Source organism: Phoxinus phoxinus (assembly GCF_949152265.1).
Source record: "Phoxinus phoxinus genome assembly, chromosome: 17".
Classification (NCBI taxonomy): Eukaryota; Metazoa; Chordata; class Actinopteri; order Cypriniformes; family Leuciscidae; genus Phoxinus; species Phoxinus phoxinus.
In genome coordinates, this window is record NC_136892.1 from 26,300,626 (window position 1) to 26,320,967 (window position 20,342).

Consider the following 20,342-nt stretch of genomic DNA (forward strand, 5'->3'; position numbering starts at 1 on the left):
GATAACGGAGCCACAGATAATGCCATCGGCCTGAATACAGAGCCCTGAGGAACTATTAGTTGTGGGAAACGCAGTTGAGTATTTGATGTGTAGAAAATGAACCTTCAGTTGACTTGATTTGGTTGTATTACCAAGTAGGATAACAACCAGGGAAGCAGTTGACTGTCAGACACAGTGGGCACTGGGCATGTCAGGAAGAATCAAATCGTAGGAGAGAGAATGCCCTGGCTGCCATAAGTGATTTAGTCACTGCAAGGAGAGAGGATTTCAGTTCACCACTAGTACTTGCTGACTTTTACAATAAAAGAGATGAGCAAAGACATACAGTAAGATAATGAATCAGAGTTGGCGGGTTTATTAAGCTGACAATGCAATTCTGTGAATCAGTTGAAACTGTTTGTTTCAGTGAATCAATTCAAAACTAATTCAATTATTTGTTCAATCATCACTCAAATGTCATTGGATGATTTTTTTTAAACTTAGAAGTAATAAATTTAGGTAAATATTAGTGTTTACTGTGTGCTGTTATGTTAATAAAAAGTTTGTAAGAGAGAAACATTTAAACATGTAAGAGCATTTATTTGTTGTTAAAAGCTGTATTTTTTAGCTGTATCGGCCAGAGCTTCATTACTTTGTTCTTCCTGTATAATTTACACCTGGGTGTATTTCTACGCTTTAATAACCCAAAGTATTTTCACAAGCTTTAACACATAGTTCACAGACCAATAAAGCAGACGTATTTACAGCATCCTGCATGCTTGTGTGTGCGAATCATATCAGTTTACACGTATATGTATGTTTATGACCCGCCAATCATTAATTTCTTGTGCAATATCATTTTAATTAGCGTCTTATTTTCAGTTTTAGACCACATTGAAAATCTGAGATTCGACATCTAAGTAGGATTAGGATTGTTCAAAACTGAACTCTGTTAAACTAATTTGAAATAGAAGCATTCTGTTGTCTCTATTCTATGTTAAATCAATTAAGGTACTCATCTGAGGACATTTAAATTAAACTGTCAATCAATCTGCCATGTTGACTTAATGATTAAGTTCTTCTTCCACTTAAAAGGATCGATACCAGTCAAGGGCCGATGCACTCTCTCTGTCTGAATTCCAGCACCCCTCCCCCCCTCTTTCCCACCTTCTATTTATCTTTCTCTGTAAGCTACCATAAAATATTTTATTCAAGTATAGTAAATATTAGCCAAGGTCTCCTGTTCTAAATTTCCTTTGTGTTGTAAATCTCATCAAGATAACGGCATGCTCCTCACTGCTGTTAAAATAACGGGATGAAATGATCCACTCCACATTCTCCAACATATTCAGGATTTTTTGCAAATTGGTAATTGTGGAAAACATGTTATACTTAATATTACCTGTTTAATTAATTGTTCATTAGTGTTTTGAGAGGTTACAGAAAAAAAATCTGAATCACAGAAACTGTTGAAACGCATAAATGAACATGTTTGGTTCTTTTTCAGACCCTCAATCCCAAATGGAATGAGGAATTCTATTTCAGAGTAAGTTGCTTCTTCAATTTTTTTGTTATTATTTTTTTGGGGGTTATTCCGCATAAGCCAAGCATGGCTCATCTAATTCATAAATTCACCCGCTGGGTTTTGTACTGGAAGGCACCCTGCTAAAATTGTTATCTGCAATTTTGTTTTCTTTATTAAATCTTGACTCTGTCCAGTGCTCTCAAGAAATCAGCGCTTTGTAATATATCTCGGAATGCACATCTGTTATTATACCTCACCTTTCGGCACCTCAACAATTGTAATAATCTATTATTAGGAGCAGGACATAATTTTGTGTGACGTCAATGGGCGGAAATGTTGCTCGGGCGTAAAACAATCTAGTGAAAGATTGTGCTCTACAGAGCTGCTTCGTTTAGAAAGTCCATTCACACGGACGTGATTTATAGGTGCTATTCTAAGCCAATGATAATGCCCCCAATGAAATGGTTTTATATCTACATAGAAAATGCCTGCTTTGTATGGTTAGGTGGCTTGCATGTGGCTGAGAAGTGTTTTTTTATTTTTACTAGCCATTGTATTTTTGGTTTATTAATTGAATTTCTTTGACAATGTTGCTCAAAAACATTTTTATAACTTTGTGTTCTCTCTTCTGTCATGTCTGCAGGTCTGCCCACAAAACCACCGGCTTCTTTTTGAGGTGTTTGATGAAAACCGCCTGGTAAGAACCACCTCCACCTGACAGTACATGTCAGTCAGAATTGTAGCAGGCATATGACATTACGATGATCCCTCCTTCTCTTAAATGTGTGACATATTGCGACCTATTGTTTTTTTGTTACTACTTTCTAGCTCTGCTCCAAAATCTAGTAAATTGCCTTAGTTCATTTCTATATTCCTGACTGCACACAGCCATGCCACAATGAATGCATGCACATTTAAATCTGATGTCTAGCAATGTGATTTCAGGACAGCGTTCACCAGAAACTCAGATTTTGAAATGCTTATGATGACAGATGTCATTGCCTTCACTTCACTGTGATTGGCTGCCGAGTGGCTTTTTTTTCATAAAGTTTTTAAAGTTGAGCATTTCTTAACTTTTTGACACTCTCACTGTTTGCTCTGTTTTCAATCCCATAATCCCCCACGCAAGATTTGAAAATAGAAAACACTCGCTTATCTAGCCAGTGTACTATAATCGTCATAGAAGATCGAAATTGTACGCTCAATATGGGAAGCAACACAAAAATTTTAAATTACATGACACAAATAGTTAAAATAGGAAATTAAATCAAGCAATTTTTAACTCTATCTTTTCACATTGAATGTAATATAACTGTGTTTATAATTAACATTTGTATTGACTTTTCAGTGAATGATACAGTGCTGTCTTACCCTTTGAGAGCTGAGAGCACCTGTGATGCCTTAATTTGACACGTTATGCAGTCTAAGTAGGCAGCTCACTGGGTCTTGGAATAAAGCTTGTGTGTTCTCCGGTGCTCCAGTTTTCACTTTTTCTCCTCATTACAAAATTTAGTCTGAAAATAGCTTGCACCTCTAAAATGTATCTCCAAATGAATAATTAAAACGGTCTAAAAATGACTGCTTTAGTTGTTTGACCTGCACTGAAAAATAGATAAATTTTTAAATGGTGTATTTATTGTGTAACAATGAAAGAAATTCCACTGTTATGTAACTAATGCCAGTGCTAAACCAATCATTAGTGTCCCCATAGCAACGATGCTCAGTTGCTTTGCTTGGTATGCGGTTACCTACAAACCATTTGTATTTCTAATGGGGAGATGATGTGGAAAAAGAACCAGTTTAGAGTTAGTTTTGCCAAAACCAATTGACCAGTTTCTCTCTAGGAACATTTTTGTTTTTCATATTTTGAAGACTGTTTTATTGTCTGAATTTACTAAATGTCTCAATTTGGTCTATAGTAATTGTGGTAACACTTTATTTTAGGGTTCAGTTCTCGGTATTAGCTAGTTGCTTATTAGCATGAATATTACTAGGATATTGGCTGTTTATTAGTACTTATAAAGCACATATTAATTCCTTATTCTGCATGACCTTATTCTACATCCCTTAATCCTACCCAATACCTAAACTTAAGCACTACAACACCTACCTTACTAACAGTAAATTTGGAGTTTGAGACAAAAGTCATAGTTAATAGTGAATATGTGATCTCCATACTAAAGTGTTACCTTAATTGGTAATGTTTTGCAAATTACAGTCATGTACAGGTAGATTTAAAGTACATTTTAAAAATATTGTAAATAATTCTGAGAATCGTAACTGTCGGATTTACAGCATGTCGATTCATCCACTTCTCCCGAAATACATGAAAGTAAGTGGCCGGTGAAGTGGGAGAAGAATAGAGTACATTTTATAGTTACCTAATACCAACACAATGTATCTGATGTAAATAAATGTAACAACACATTTATTTAAATACATGACATGCAAGTTTCAAGGAATATATTTTAGGCGTTATGAGCTGTTTACAGCGCAACTGCATCTTTCAAACCAGTAGTTCTCAACTGGTGGGTTGCAACCTACAAATGGGTCACAATAAGTTTGGGAACAACAAGGGAAAGTAGGCTTATAATAAGGCTTATTATGTGTAAACTGCTTGTTATTTACTATTGTGAAGCATCCTTAAGCTTGGGAAAGGCGCTATATAAATTAAACGTATTATTATTAAACTTATTATTATTATCTTTGGAAAGAAAGAAATGTGTTTCTTCCCCAATTTTTGTATGCACATTTTGGTTAATTTTCTAACATATACATGTACCATATTGGTACTTTAATGATGTCCAGTGTAGAATCTGACGCTGAAGCAAAACCAGTTGAGAACCACTGAGTGCATTTTATAGTTCTGAATCTGAAGTACAGCAAATGTCAGTAAGTATGGCATTTGGTTTGTGACTAACACAGTGGGATTGTTCTCTGTGCTAATTCTATGACGGATGTGTTGTGTGTGTGCGCATGAGTTGTTGCAGTCCACAGGGAAATGGTTGTTGTCTCCCCTGTGTGATGAGTTTTGGCCGAGTTTCAATGCAGAGCCTAGCAGAATCTAAACGTCTTCCTTATATGTCTGAGGGAGAACATGGATGGTGTCCCACTGACTGAACACCGATTTAATGATTTTCACGCTTTCTCACGTACATTCTCTCTGTCTATTTCCATCGCTCTGTTATCTCTTTATTTTCTTCCCTGTGTCTTCTCATCAGTAACATTGTGTTTCTTTGCTGTTTTCCCAGTTTCTGCTCGTCTCTCTTGCTTTTTCAGTAAGAGCAACTCTGAGGATTCAAAATGCTTTGTACAAAAGAAAGTGGAATGACAAACTGTTTGACAGCTAGCTGTAATTGACTCACAGCATGGTGGTTCCCAAGTTCCAGTACCGATTGGTGCATATTTTACTGTGATCCGAGGAAGACATTTGAGATAATGGCTTCTTTTTATAGTTAAGATGTAGATCGATGGGTTGTTCACAACAATTGATAGCAATTTCTTCCTTCCGAAAACCGCTGTCATGGAGACGCATAACCATCCCGGAGTCGTGTGGGTGAGCGAATGTGCTTCTTGAAAACATGCCAGATAAAAAAACACCCGTTTGCCATCATTCAGCCAAATGTTTGCTATTAAGGGTTATGTAATGTCTCAGCTTTTAAGAAATGTTCTTTATATTAGGGAAGTAAGATACTATGGAAAGTCATTATATGTCTAGGTAGCACTGTAGAAGCCCTCTGTTGTAATTCCCAGAATGCTTGGTGCTGGGAAACTAATTCTTACGCCATGATGTCTCCGTTCTTTGTTCACAGCTCAGCCACTGCAAGGCATGTGTGCCCTCCAAAACAATACCTCCTTTAGAGAGCGCCCACACATTCACAATCAAGGCCTTTCTTTCAGTAGGAGTCTGTCTCGGTCACTCCATCCAATAAGATGCTGAACTGACTTCACGGTTTATGTCGTGCTGGTGTTGCTGCACATACACACTCTAATGTTGCTTGGTGTTTACTTCAGTATTAAGCTATCAGACTTGTGATTTCTGGATAGTGGACGATAAAAACAAAAGAGAAAATTCCCCCAAAAAATTCCCAAAGACTTCAAAATATCATAGACTGTTTTGGTTTTTAGGTTGGCTTTTTTGCTAAGTAGCTACCTAGCAACCACATTGTAACTTTTTACTAAACCACTCAGCACCCCTTCGAATTGTGGTGGCGAGTTTTGCTTGGGTTAAGCGAAACTCACATTTTCTTCAGAAAATGTAAAAATGTTACATGTTGATTGGTTAATTTTTCATTATTGGTAATAATTGTCTAATTTTAATTACATGGATACAGTTGTTGACCTACAATATATTCCATTCCATTAGTGATATACATGAAGTCTTTCACACTCCTGGCAATTCAGTGCCTTTGCCCTCTCTTTCTTCTTAGACAAAGCTCTGTCTTTGCAGTGTCTCTTCAAGTTTGAAAATGGACAGTGTAGTGTCATCTCTCTGGCTATTGCACATCGGCTTTAGCAACTTATTCAGCCTGTCAGCAGTCTGTTTAAAATCATTATGATATTTGCATATCTGTTAACATAATGTAAAGATTTAGATTTGATGGATTATGCTTGTGGTGCAAAAGCAAATGCCAGCACGAAAACTTAAAATGATTTACCCCAAACAAAAAAAAACAAAAAAATGACACAAGCTTGTGGCTTATATATGATAAATATGGCTGTCAGTGATTGATCATATTTCAAGAAATTCCAGAAAAGGTAAAACACGTTTTATATATATTTTTTCCGATTATGCACAATTTAAGATGGTTTTTAAACTAAGTACAAAGTAAAGTAAATTGCTTTGTTGTTTTTGTTTTAGGAGTGTTCATGATTGTAGATTTTTTTGTTTTTTTGTTTGTCTTCTCTAGTTCTAATTAAATGGTCCCTCGGCTGCATCCTGAATCATTGCCTCTGTGTTGAAAGAGAGTGACTCTGTTGTGGTTTAAAACTTCCCTTTGAGTATTTTTATTTTTTTTAATGCAGACGGAACATTTACAGTAAGCCATGCCAGCCCCTAAGACGCTTGATGGGAAATATTACATGTCTATACAGAGGCCCCAACATAAAAAGCTGTAGTATTTCTCCAGCAAATGTACATTTCCTGGGTATTTCTGAGAATGTATGTAATGATAGTGGTAAACCTCTAATCCTATCTTCTGCTTACCAATATAATACTTCTTTACTAGGTTTTATGTGCATTGTTTTTGTGTTGTTTGATTATTTTTGGGAGTATGAATAAATTCTTCTTTTACCAGCTTGAGATGTGGGTCACACTATGTCCCAACTTGGCTTGGCCCAGTGTGCCCTGTGTGTGGGATGAGCACAAAGAATTATGAGCTTGTTGAGAGTGTTTCCTGAGTCAGCTGTGATCCCTCTCTTTCTCATTCCACCCCCGGCGGTCTAGTTCCTTCTGACAGATCAGTAGCAGCTGAGAGAGTGCTGTTTGGGTCTAACCGGGAACTGGGGGTGGGTGCCATCTGGATCATGTGACTTTGGCCACCCTACCCTCACCTTTGCTTGTAAGAGCACCAGACGTCCTTATCCAATCATGCCTGGAATGCAGCTTGCCACTTGGGCTATTTCTGCTGACTGTCGCTATCGAACTGCAGCTCGAACAGTTTGACACATGGGATGTTTTTTTTTCTTTCCCCCGTCTACCGTTCTTTCCAGATCCCTCTCTCTCTCTCTCTCTCTCTCTCTCTCTCTCTCTCTCTCTCTCTCTCTCTCTCTCTCTCTCTCCCTAAAGCTTGTGGGTTGAACTTTTAAGCTCCCTGGCAGCGCTTCATTGGTAGCTGTGAAACAAAACGCAGCCTCTGTCTGTGAGTAAGGGAAAGAGAGAGAAAGAAAGGAAAGAGGGTGGATGAGCAAGACAGAGAGAGAGAGCAAAAGGGGATCAGACACTCTAAACGGTGGGTGAGACAGATCCAGGAAGAGCTGGACAGAGACAGATCAAGGCAGACAGGAGAATGTCTCACCGGCTTCGGTTATATTTTGGATCTGGACGCAGTAACACTGCACCAGAGTTGGAGCAGCTGAATGGGACTGTGGAAGACAGAGATGAGAGAGGCTATAGTGGCGCAGGGGCCATGATGTTTCATGTGCAGCCACGAAACGGAGGACTTGTCGAAAGCCCGGAGTCGAGTTCAGTTGTTTTTTCGGACGCCTCTCTAAAGCGAAGCTCTTCCATGTTCATCCCACAGCTCCAGAGTCAAACTGAACCACGAACGACCAAGAGCACGTCTGTCCAGATATCTCTACAACGCTCAACTGCATCTCAAGAAGATGCATTGCCTTTTGATCCACCTCCAGGGTACCCTCAGGATCCAGCTCCAGCCTACACTGAGCCTGATGAAAGTTGGCTTTTACCTCCACCTCCAGCTTACCATAGAGTAGAATCCACATCCTGCCAAAATGTGGTACAAAGTCAACCAGGTACTGAGCCAATCCAACCCAAGAGGCCAGTCTTTTGTGTCCGGCCATGTGATGGACAAAATGGTTATGCTAGTTTGGGTGTACCCAATGGAAGTCCTCAAGGGATTACCATTGGAGGTTTCAGTATTCGTAGAAGATCTGCAGATGGCTCTGATGGCCAGGAGTTTAGGATCATGCCATACAGCGAGGATGGACAGAATGGCCGTTGGTCTGTCCTGCAAAGCTCAGACCGAGGTCCTGGCATGCAAAGACTGGTCTTCCAGCTTCAACAGGACCAAGGACGGCACCCAAGCCCTACTTCTCAAGCTGACATGAGTGACTTGGGCATCACAGGTTCTAAAGGCAGCCGCTTGGTGCGGTATCCTCGGATCCGTCTTGAGAGGAGCGCTTCACAACCGTTGCAATTCAGAGGAGCTCCTTCACGCCTCGGATCCATGCCAAACCTTCATGCCCCGATCTCAGAAATGGACACTGAGAGTGAGATTGTTGAGAACAGAGCTCAAGGCTGCACATTCAAAATTAGTAAGGAACAGAACTCGCGACAGCCCAAGTTTAAGATCTCTTTCAGCCAGGGAGGCGAGCACAGCCCCATCCACGCACAGGATATTAGCTTTGGAAAGGCGCCTACCTGCAGAAATCCACAGGTAATTACAACTGAGGTTCTAAAGTTGAGTTGAATATAAAGTGCTGATTAATTTTTACGTTTGCAGCCTGCTTTATTATCATGCCATTGTTTTGTTACCCAAAGAATGCAGTTAGGTGAAAACCTAGCAAAGTGTGTTTTAATAGTTTTTAAGTGGCTGGACAATGGGAAAAACAGATGAAAGAAGAGGTAGCAGGAAAGAGGAGGTGGGATCAGGATGACTTACCCACATTCTGGGAAGTGAAAATTCCATGAAAATGGGGGCCAGGAGCAAGACGTAACCACGTCTTTGGTTTCCCAACAAGCATACAAATTCTTATACTCAATATGATATTCAGAAGTGGAAAATATACAGAAGCTGAAAGCATTTTCAGATGTAGCTTCATTCATAGGGGCATGTCCACTTGTCTTTTTCCCTCTCTTGAAGAGGAGCTTGTTCTATCTTTAGTCCCGTGTCAAGTGTTGTTGTTGGTTTTGAAAGCGGCCTTTCTCCCTTGGCCTGGGTCACCGTTCATCTCTAGTAACAGCTGTTCTGTGGTGATTAAGGTCTAATATATAGTTACACATACTGCTTTTCTTAGTTCCAGTAACTTTTTAAAACAAAGATTGTACAGCACTGTGCTAAAGTATATTGTTGACAAATATAGAAAATATCTAGGCATAATAGTTAATAAAGCTCAAGGCTATGTTTTTATTTATTTGCTGCTTAAGAATTTTATTCTTTTTTATATGCCACATATAATTAGTTATCCTCTACAGGTCATTATTGAGATTTGAAAACCCCTTCAGTGATTCATTCCTGCTCATGTTAGATGCCAATTCATCAAAGCAGTGCTGACACACTTTAAGTGCGTGGCATTCATCAATTTGTCACCAGCCATTACTAGAACTAGCATTTATCATGTACAGAACTCATAACAGCATCTTTCTGATGGAATGTGGAAAGTGGGACTTCACAGCAATAACATTTTGTAAGGTCTTGAGTCTCAGAGATGTCCACATTCAAGAATCTTCCGATTCCGCAATCAGGAATGTCACACACACATACCTTCCCCAATTTCCGTGGTAGCTATCGACAGCATATGTATTTCCAGTACCTGCTCAAAAGACTTTACTGGAAATGAGTCAGTCAAAGAGCCAAATGTTCCAGCAGCATAGTTCATCAACTGAAGTGAACCCCTCTCACACAGATCTGTTTACTTTTTGCTGTCATGATTGCTCTTTTGAATTCCTCAATCATGTCTTTTGATGTATCTTATGATATTAGCTGAATTATCTCTGAAGGTAAGGCTTGTAATGCCTCATAACCTGTAGAGTTCTTGTTTACAAAGACTATCCACTTTTACAATACAGATCTGTATCAATACTACTTTTTAATAAGATACTTTGCAGAATTTCCAGAATTCAAAAGCTTTCACTTAACTATATCAAATTTCAGTCATCATTTATTGCATTTGTTCCCTGCCTGTTGGGTGCATGGATTTCCTGTTGACTTGCTTCAGGTTAATACATGCAACTGTTTGCTGTCTCACAAGTTTTAGCAAGCTTGATGAGGGGATGTGGGGGGAGAATCTCACTTAAGTCTGCTGTGGCAGCTTTCTTGCAGAACTCAGGATTTAGTGCTTTAAAACGCCTGTGTGTTCTTAGAGGTAAGAGAAGAACAACTTGAGAGAAAGAAAATGAGATATAGTCAAGCTCTTTTAGCATTTCCTATTGCTATGGTGGTACATTATTGTTGTGGCTCGGAAAGGAACCCTGTTGCTAAATTTGTGGGGGCTCCAGTCTTATTTTAGCACCTCTGAGTGTTGCAGATCAGTTGTCGGAAGTTTTTTCTTGGGTCCTATTGTCATAACCCCTGACCCTAACCTTTGCAAACCTTAGCTACATGACCGAAGTAATGTAGCTAATGTTTCATAAACAAGTTCTCCTTCTGGTAAAGAGCACAACATGGTATTCCATTAAATTCAGTTAATTCCCCCATGGGCCTGTTGGTTCTTACGTTCCTGCCGCCTTGATTTCAGCTTGTTTTCTCTGTTTCTGCACATTTCAGCCTCTTTAACGGCTCAAGTCAACTGCTAACTCAGCTCTGTAATAGACGATGACCAAGCAAATATTTATTTTTAACACTCAGACCATTGTGTGGGAAGTTCTGGGAACAGGGTTTTAAGGGTCATAAAGACATGATATCTTAATAATTTCGACTTATTTAGAGCATCTTTTTTATTGCAGAATGATATGAAAAAAGTTTGCTTAGTGACAGGAATCTTTGTCGAGACATAATTCTTCTGCAATGTGACCTTTAAGATAGTTTCCTAGGTCATTCCTTCATACCTTTTGGGTTAATTAATTGCTTCATTTAGCTTCTGTTTGTGATTCACAACTGCTGTTGGTGGATTGGTGGCTGTAACTCCATTTGACTCAGAAACACTTAACATTTAATCAGAGGAATGTCTCAGACATGGTTTCCATGATGAATATGGGCTTGAGAATGTATTTGTGGTCCTGTTTTTTCACTCACACCATAAATAGTGACTCATACTTAACCTTTCCACAATAAATGAGCGTTGTTGTCCCAAAGCTACACCCATTCTGCTGCTCTGATGCTGACTAACTGGGTGTCATTGTTTTTTATTAATTTTATTTATATATGATATTTATTTAATTTTATTTATGTGTATTTATTTTTAGGATATTTATTTATTTTTATTTGTATATGCTTTTCAAGATTTTTGTTGTTGTTGTTGAACTGCTTTTCTGTATGTATGTAGTAGTTTGACCAGTTTTGAGATGTTGCTAAAGATCTCAGATTTAATTTAATGCCCTATTTGTGATTATTTGATTGCACCATCGGTATTGGACAACGTTCTCCCAAATGTTTCCCTTTAACTACACCCTCTGTGTATTTAAATTATTTTACTGTTTGTCATTCATGTCACTTTCATTATAAAGCATATAATAACATTATAAAGCTCATGGTATAAACGATTCGTTTTTACAGATACATTCAGTGCCCTAAACAGTGTGCACCCCAGATTGCGAGGATGTGCTCGTCTTTGTTGTCTTAATAAGTTTATTCCACACACAGGCTCACATTGGTCATGATCGGTCCAAGAATGGGCATTTCAACCATAGTCAGGTAATCTACTGGTCTACCCTGACCCAACTACCTGACAATTACAGCTGACAATCTCACAGTTTGGCTTATTGGAATTGGTGGGTGGATTGAAGGCTTGTGATTGGCGGTTCATGCATTAATACACTCCTTCTGACTTTTGACCCTTACTTATCTGCTGCACCTCAATGGGTTGGTTGTCAGGTTTTCCCTTTTTAAAGTGAAAGCTTTGAAATTAACACTGCCCTTATTACTGTATTTCCTTTCTCTTTCTCATGCATACACATTCATTCTTCTTGGGTTATACAGATGTGTATTTGTCCTCTTTGTGGTTTTCATTGCCAAGTCCCGCTGAAGTCAGTCACTGTTTCACAGCCAAAACTCTACATTACTGCTTTTTATATTATTTTAATTTCTTCTCGCCCTCTCTTGTTCTTTCTCTTTCATATATAGACCAGAGATGACTTCCTTGGGCAGGTGGATGTGCCTCTTACCCATTTACCGGTAAGTTCATGTGCTCTTGTGACATTCAAGTAGATATCATCTTTTTTTTTTGTTTGAGGAGTTTTTTTGTTTGTTTTTTTAGCTCTTAACTGAAAGGTTAAGAGATGGAAGTTATTGAGGGTCACATGATGGCAATTAAGCAACTCAAAATGTTGAAGCCCATAGCCCTGTACGGAGTGGAAAGGGAATTGCTTGGAATGTAAACACACAGGCTGCTTCTGAGAGGGCTATCCCAACTAAAAAAATCAAGACGCACTTCCAGGGTGGCCCAGTTTAGCCCCCACCACAACATTATTCAATATAATAATGTTTGGTCAATGCAGCATTGCATTAATGTTAAAATACATATGACAACATACTTGACCACCTAACTAATTACTTTACAACACCAATCGATTTTAAATCTTAGCACTGGCTAGGTTTATATGTCGTCATCATGGACTATATATTTTCCAGTTGTGTTGTCACAATACTGGAATTTCTGACTTTGATATGATGCACTATCTTCTAGTACAGTGCTTCTCAAATTGTGGTAACTTGGAACTCAAATTGGATTTACAGTACTAAAATTGTGTAATTTTAAAATGGTGTTTTCTGAGAATCCTGAAAAAGTATCACCATTTCCACAAAAATGTTAAGCAGCACAACTGTTTTAAACACTGATGATAATAAGAAATGTTACCTGAGCACCAAATCAGCATATTAGAATTAATTTTGAAGGATCACGTGACACTGAAGATGATGCTGAAAATTCAGCTTTGCATCACAGGAATAAATTACATTTTAAAATATATTGAAATAGAAAACAGTTATTTTAACTTCTAATAATATTTCACAATATTACTGTTTTTTTATTACGTTAAATAAAAAAATGCAGCCTTGGTAAGCATTAGAGACTCATTTTGAAAACATAACAAAATGGTAATTTTTCCAAACTTTTGACAGATACTGTATATATGAATGTGTGCATGGATTATAATTGCACATGTAAATATTATTATTCTATCTTAAAGTGTTATTTTTTCAATGCATATTATTTGTATTATTTTCAAACACAAATGTTTTAAAATTTAAATATTTTTGTATGTTTTTAAAATAGTCTAGTACAGTAACAAATATTGTTGCAATATAGAACAGCCTTTCATATACTGTACCTCATTGCTTCAAAACAGCCCAAACCACACAGCGTCTCAAAGAAGACCGGTGTTGGCAAGCTTTGTGCTTGATAAAGTCATTGGTTTTCAAAATGGCATTTTGTTCCAGTTAAGTTTTGAGCAAGAGATAGTTGTCTTGCAGTGGACATTTAGGAAAAGATTTGGAATGGAACAACCCTTGTTTTTGTTTGAAACCATTTCCAGTGGCTAAGTGACATTTCTGTGCTGGATTGCATATTTAGCCTCGCACACGGAGTCTGGTCTGTTTTCCTTGCGGCTGCCTACATATCTACTATTCACTTCTGCATGGTTGCAGTCCAGACCACTCGCTCCTTTTATGCCTGCTCTTATTGCTGAATATTTAAAAGTGGTTTCCTATACTTGGATCAGACATGTATAGATGGATATATATTTCCTTGGAGTGTTTATTTATTAAGATACCTTGCAGATTTGAGTTCTTTCTGGTTTTGAAGTCTGAATGCTTTTCACCTCTAGTTTGGTCCAGACTTGCCAAACAGGAAAGCTCTCCCGTTTTCCTTCAGGGCCTCCAATCTTTCCTCACATATTTTTGGTTTCGGGCACTGGCAGAGGTGCCAATTCCATCAATTTCCATCAGATTGTAGCCACTAATGACCAGCCACGAATATCCAACCTGTGGGCAGTTGAAATGTAACGGGAGAACAGTGTTACATAAGACAGCTGGACGTCACCCAAGGGTCTATATTCACCGTTCCCCACCTTCAACCAAGCTGGGACTATTATAGATTAATGCTTTGTGAAATTGCACTGAGATTAGCCCTGATCTGAGGCATGTTTGTTTATTTTCTGTATTGTTTGTATAGACGGAGGACCCTGCAATGGAGCGGCCGTACACATTTAAAGACTTTCTCCTGCGTCCAAGAAGGTCAGTGGTTATGCAACTTTCACAAACCTAGTAAAAGTACAGAACTTTAGTTCTATATTTTTAGTTACATCAGTCTGATGCCTTGGTTTTGCACTTATTTACCTTATTCACAGGACTGTACGTTTGCTTTGATACAGCACATTTGAAATTTGTCTGTTTTTTTCTTTCAGAACGAAATGTGCAACTACCAAACTTAACACCAGTGAATCCCCTTAATGCTTTGTGGCTATAGTTACAGTCAAAGATTTTGCACGGGAACAGTTAATGCTTGTGCACTTTGCTATACATTTAATATTCTCGTTGATTACTCCACTTGACTACACACTATATGTTACTATATTTTTTGAGAAAGATATAGAGGCTCTCAAAATATTAAAATAATTTCAAACAATTATTCTGCTTAAATTCTGGTGTAATTAAGGTCTAAATAAAGGCGGTTACCACTTAAGGAAAGAAAACAAAATATTTAAAAATGTTGATGTCTGTACTATATTTTACTGTACTTGACTCTGTGATGATATGCTTTTATGTCCTGTAGTCATAAGTCTAGGGTGAAAGGCTACCTGAGACTGAAAATGGCCTACATGCCAAAGAACGGCGGGCATGAGGAGGAAAGCAGCGAGATGAGGGAAGAAGCTGAGGTAAAACCAACCCATCAGCAGGAAGAATGTATATATTTTATCTCCTTTAAATGACTTCCCCTTAGCGTTCATCTCAAAAATAAATTTCTTCAGGGTTAAATCAGTTTTTTTTCCCTAGCAACAAAGATATGAATTTTTTTTATAAATGATATCAATACATTTTTTAAAATAATAATTGGTTCAGACAATCAAATTTATAATCAACTAATTTAATCAACTAATTCAACTAAAATGAATATAAAATGCAAGTAAATTAATAATAAATTAATAACAATGGGCAGTGCCAAATTTATTACTGAACATTTTCAAAAGATGTAACTAAAACTTGAACTTATATGAAGTAGTAAATGTCAAAACATGTAGATTTAAATTAGATATGGAACTTTTGTTTGTAGATGTAGACCATCCAAGTTTATAGACCCTGGCACATAACAGAGAGAAGGCTTGAAATGTTTTCTATCTGAAAAGATGCATTTAAATGTCTCCTTTCTTGCTTTCTCTCCTGCTTTTTAGTGATTTTTCATGTCTTTTTATCCTCTCATCCCCACTGACTACTTGGCATTTTCCATTTTAAAGTATGCCATTTGGCTTAAACCGGGTGACTGTGGCATTTCCTTCCTTTAACATTCTAGCTTCCTGTTCTCTGACTTCTATTCCCACTGGTCAGTTTTCGGTTTGGTTTAATATTTCTCTCTCTCTGCTAGTCGATAGTACAGTGTCAAATCAACTGCAATACTAATCATAACTTGGTGGACCAGGATTTTAAGATGGAACAGGATTTTAAGATTTAAATGCCTCACTGACTTCCAAGACGTACGACTTCCTTATTGAAATATTCTTGATATTAAAATGATCTTATCCCTTGTCCCTTGAAATATTGTCCCTAGATGTGTTTTTTTTTTGTGTGTGGAAAACTTTTGGTACTAAAATTATTACTTTTGATGAACATCTGACTCACTTACTGTACTCTTTTTGTCTCTCAATTTCTATTTCTCCGTCTCTCTCACTTTCTTCTTCTCAGGGCTGGGAGGTGACAGACTCCGCAGATCCAGGTTCACAGAGACCTCAGCAGCTCCTGCCTCCACTGCCTCCAGGCTGGGAAGAGAAGGTGGATAACCTGGGCCGGACCTACTACGTCAACCATAACAACCGCACCACGCAGTGGAAGAGGCCCAGTAGTGTGTATGTGACCTATTTTGCCATTTATCAAAAAACGTTAAAAGCACATGTAAAAACGAGCAAAAACAATGAAATGCAAAAATCAACGTTTGACAACATTTTTCTTTGTGACGTAAAAACCTTACCAGACTCTTAATATGTACGGAACAATTATTTTCTCCCTATCTGTGCTTTAGGGATGTGGTTTCAGAAACGGAAAATGATAATCAATTGCGGCAGATTAACCAGGAAGCCCACAGAGTTTTCCGCTCTCGACGGCACATTAGCGAAGACCTGGAAAATGAGCAGCTGGACATCAGGGACATAGACGACGTTAGTATCTAACCCCTGACCTCTGTGGCTATGACTTGAGCTAGATGGCTTCATCATTTCTGCGAAATACTTTTGCTTTTTTTACCCTCATTGTGGTTAAGAATCATAGGAATATCAGAGTTTTTTTTTTTTTTTACGTATTTAGTGTAATTTTCTTAATATAAACAATATTCTGTTAGGTTCTCATGCATATCCCTCCTTTTCCAGTCATGGGAGCCCATATCTGAGGAAGACCCAACTTTATTGACTGACGGTTTGAATAATTCTCTGTCCGGACCCTCCTCTCTGGCGATGCCCCTCCCCAGCACTCCAGAATTCTCAGATGAGATCAGCCTTAGATTGTCTCTCGCTCCAGACACAAATGGAGAAATCCCAGGACCCAGCTCTGCTGTGGTAAGAAAGAAAAAACGTGATTCTCTTTCTGGCCCTTAAACAATAGATAACCGCATATATATATATAGATAGGGCCAGAAAGAGAATGTGGTAAATAAATACATCTTTATATACAGTTAGTGGCCAAAAGTGATGTAGGGTCATTCAAATCAAATATCCCCTCCAGACAAGTTTGTTTAAACCATCAAAATATGAGGAAAATATTTCATATTTGAGGGAAGAACAAAACACTTAAGGTATTTTAAAAAGAAAATGCATAGAAAGCAAAAAGCTTACAGAAAAAAAAGCATACATTGACTATAACATCATATTTTGTTGGTGCTCTCTTGTTTTTGCACAATTCATTTGTATGACAGTCTGGCCAAAATATGATGACTGCACAATTTGGCATGTTCATTGGGTTATCACCACTTTGTGTCCTTAAACGCTCGTTTTTCTGGGGGTCGACAGCTTATAAAAGCATATTTCTGTTTTTTTTTTAATAGCTTGTTTGCTGTACACCTTGTCACATAGCAGCTTTGAGACATTGTTTTGTTTTTTTGTTCCAAGTCAGAAATGACAAGGAGGCAGCTTCTCGCAATGCAAAGTCAATGGAGACTGTCTCTCTGTCTCTACTGACTCCAAGCACAACTGGCATGTTTTTAGTCTACTTCAGGGCATTGCAGAACTAATAGCTGACTCTGAAGCAGATTTCACATGTGCACCTCTGTACACTCATGCTGAATCACTTGGTGAATCATTGTGGAGGCAGCGCAGGGGTCTTCTGTAAACTTCTGTGAACAGGAGCCGATCAGTTGGGAAAAATCTCTCTTACTATGGTTTGGTTCACTTTGCACTGGCTTGTCTCTTTTTGGTTTTCTTTTGGACTTAGATTGTGGTTTTCACAATAAAATTGTATAATACATTGTCCATTTGTTCAGACAATTAATTGTGGTACACAGAGCGGAAGGTGCTATAGACTCTTATTTGTAGTTGAAAGTTAGACTGAATGTTTAATAAACGAACATGCAAGGGGCCTAGGGAAGTTAAAACTGAAAATTTTTCCTCTGCTGATGCCCATCATGACATCTGCCGCAGTGCTGAATTCATCAAGCATATCAGATACATAAGCGCCAGAGGCATTACTGTATTTATACAGTCATGCATATGATGTGTTTAAATTGCTCAATCGCTCACTCATCTACCATTAAAATACTTATCGAATGGCGCATGTGAGTAACCCTACTTAACTCTGTGTATGAATTTGGTCACGTCGCATTCAAAATGAGTACTTCAAAAAGTACTTAAAAGCAGTGGTTGAAAATAAATACTTTTTTGTCATTTCGAATGCGACGTGACCATATATATAATTAAAAAATATGAAACTTTATTTTATGTTAGATGGCATAAATGGACGCTATTTCACTTTTTGTATGAATTTAGTCACTTCCCAAATGGCAAAAAACTACTTGAAAGCAGGTTATATATAAAAAAGAAATGTATATATTTGTAAGTATGATTTTTTGAAAATTAAGAAATATGATTTTTTTAAATTTAAATATTAAGATTATATTTCTTTTTTCTTTTTTGCTGTTCAGATCACAAGCAACTGTACAAATTTGAGTGAGATATTCCAAAAAATTAGATTTTTGCTAGCTGTATGAATTTAGGGCCTGTACCACTTAGAAAATGGCCACTCAGAAAGATATTAGATATTTATGTCTTTATTTATTTATAACCGTGTCTAATGCCTTTTTATCTCTTTCTCTCACACCAGCAGAGTCATCTTTCCTCTCGGCTACGCTCCTCTAGTATGACTGATGGAGTCAGTGATCAAACTCAACCTCCCACACCAACGGTACACCTACTTTTCTCCTCCTCACCTCTCCTTCTCACTGCATGTGGTGATTTTTTTTATTTTTTACTCACAGTACTGTACAATCTTTCACTCTTTTTGCATCAAATTCTGTTGCCTCTAATGGACATCTTGGTTACCTTTGGGAATGATAATAATGTGACAGTAGAATATTTAACACTTAAAATGCTTTGAATCAGCCCTATTTACTTCATTATTACACATTCCTGACTTAAATTTTATAATTTCAAAGAGGAAAAAAATGTTTGTCTTTGTCATTTTTCATCAAAATTATAAAATAGGCTCTCAAACAACTCTACTTTTTAAGATGACATCATCACTGCCTCTTTCCCCCATCTAGTCAATCCCACATGGAAACAAATCATATCCCAACCTACAATTGTTAGAAATGAGTTAAGAATAATACTTTAATAAACTTTGTAGCCATGACATTCCTGACACGTTGAGCCTCTGTGCTCGTAAGGATCAGGTCCGACATGGAGGATTTCCTGACCATGTTTTCCATCTCTTACCAATATTATCCTCCCACTTTCTACTATATCTGTTGAATAAAATAAATAGCGCACATTTTCACATTACATAATGCTTGATAGATCTTTTAAAGCACATGCCCAGGTTGGTAGAAATATTTTGAAACTCTGATTAATATATTAAATATATAATTGATTGAAAATAAATATTCATATTTCACTGATGTTTTGCATTATATAATGTAAATGACAAAATAGTCAACGTTATATAAAATGGCACCTGATGTTCACTCGTATCACCTGTTTTTGTGTGCGTAATGTGTATGCCAAAGGATAATTCTGAGTGACTTAAAGGGTATTATTAAGCTCCTAGGATTGATTTATTGAAGCTATAGTGGTGATTATGATGTCATCGGATGAGTTAACGTGTTTCCATGGGGATAATGTGACTGTGGGAGTTCTTTTAATGGAACATTTGACAGTGCAGCTTTCTCACTAATGTTTGGAAAAAAAGTGTAAAAGAGTTGTAATCAATTGTCATTGCACAGGGGCATTTCCATTTACACATCGGTTTATTGATGGACATATACTTGTTAATGCTGATGTAGAGGAATTACACAGTTTGTGGAACATTATGAGATGTTATAGCTAAGTAAAAACTTACTACTGCGAAAAGTCTTGACACAGTCTGATTGCCCCATCATCTACTGTTTTGGTGTCTATTTCATTATTGTATCGTGGCATTTAGGCCAGTGCATGCTGGGAATTTCCAAGATAAGATCTGCCAACTCGCGCAGTAACCTTGTGCTACGTATTAAGATCAGTTATTGAACCTTATAAAGGCATTAAGCAAATGTGATACACACTCACTTTGGATTTACTTCTAAGCTTTGAATGATTTGGTTGTTTGCAGAGCTTTATTTATATGAATACTAGATGTACTGACAAGGTGTTCAGAACCATATCAACACTCGACTCTGGAGTTGTTCACCCATAAATGACAATTGTCATTATTTACTCATCCTCATGTCGTTCCAATTCTGCTGGAGTTTCTGTGTTACATGGAGCACAAAAAGAGATGTTTTAATGAATGTTTGTGCTGCTCTTTTTCATACAACAAATATCATAACCTGTAAAAGAAACTGTTATGTACAATAAAAGTAGCCCATACAACTCATGCTTTATATCCCATGTCAT

At 37.5% G+C, this 20,342-nt stretch overlaps 1 protein-coding gene across 10 annotated transcripts in view; it reads left to right on the forward strand.

Moving 5' to 3' along the window:
- Nucleotides 1-20,342, forward strand: part of nedd4l (NEDD4 like E3 ubiquitin protein ligase) — a 75,406-nt gene that overhangs the window by 25,473 nt on the left and 29,591 nt on the right. For 2 of the 10 annotated variants that reach the window (XM_079587171.1, XM_079587173.1), the window contains exons 4-13: nt 1,487-1,525; nt 2,148-2,201; nt 11,707-11,757; nt 12,187-12,237; nt 14,234-14,295; nt 14,834-14,936; nt 15,958-16,118; nt 16,292-16,427; nt 16,635-16,820; nt 18,577-18,657. In XM_079587171.1, the coding sequence (XP_079443297.1) occupies nt 1,487-1,525; nt 2,148-2,201; nt 11,707-11,757; nt 12,187-12,237; nt 14,234-14,295; nt 14,834-14,936; nt 15,958-16,118; nt 16,292-16,427; nt 16,635-16,820; nt 18,577-18,657 (924 nt within the window). Of the gene's footprint in view, nt 1-1,486; nt 1,526-2,147; nt 2,202-7,361; nt 8,623-11,706; nt 11,758-12,186; nt 12,238-14,233; nt 14,296-14,833; nt 14,937-15,957; nt 16,119-16,291; nt 16,428-16,634; nt 16,821-18,576; nt 18,658-20,342 lie in introns of those variants that run through there. The other 8 variants (XM_079587172.1, XM_079587165.1, XM_079587164.1 and 5 more) reach the window with 5 other exon arrangements.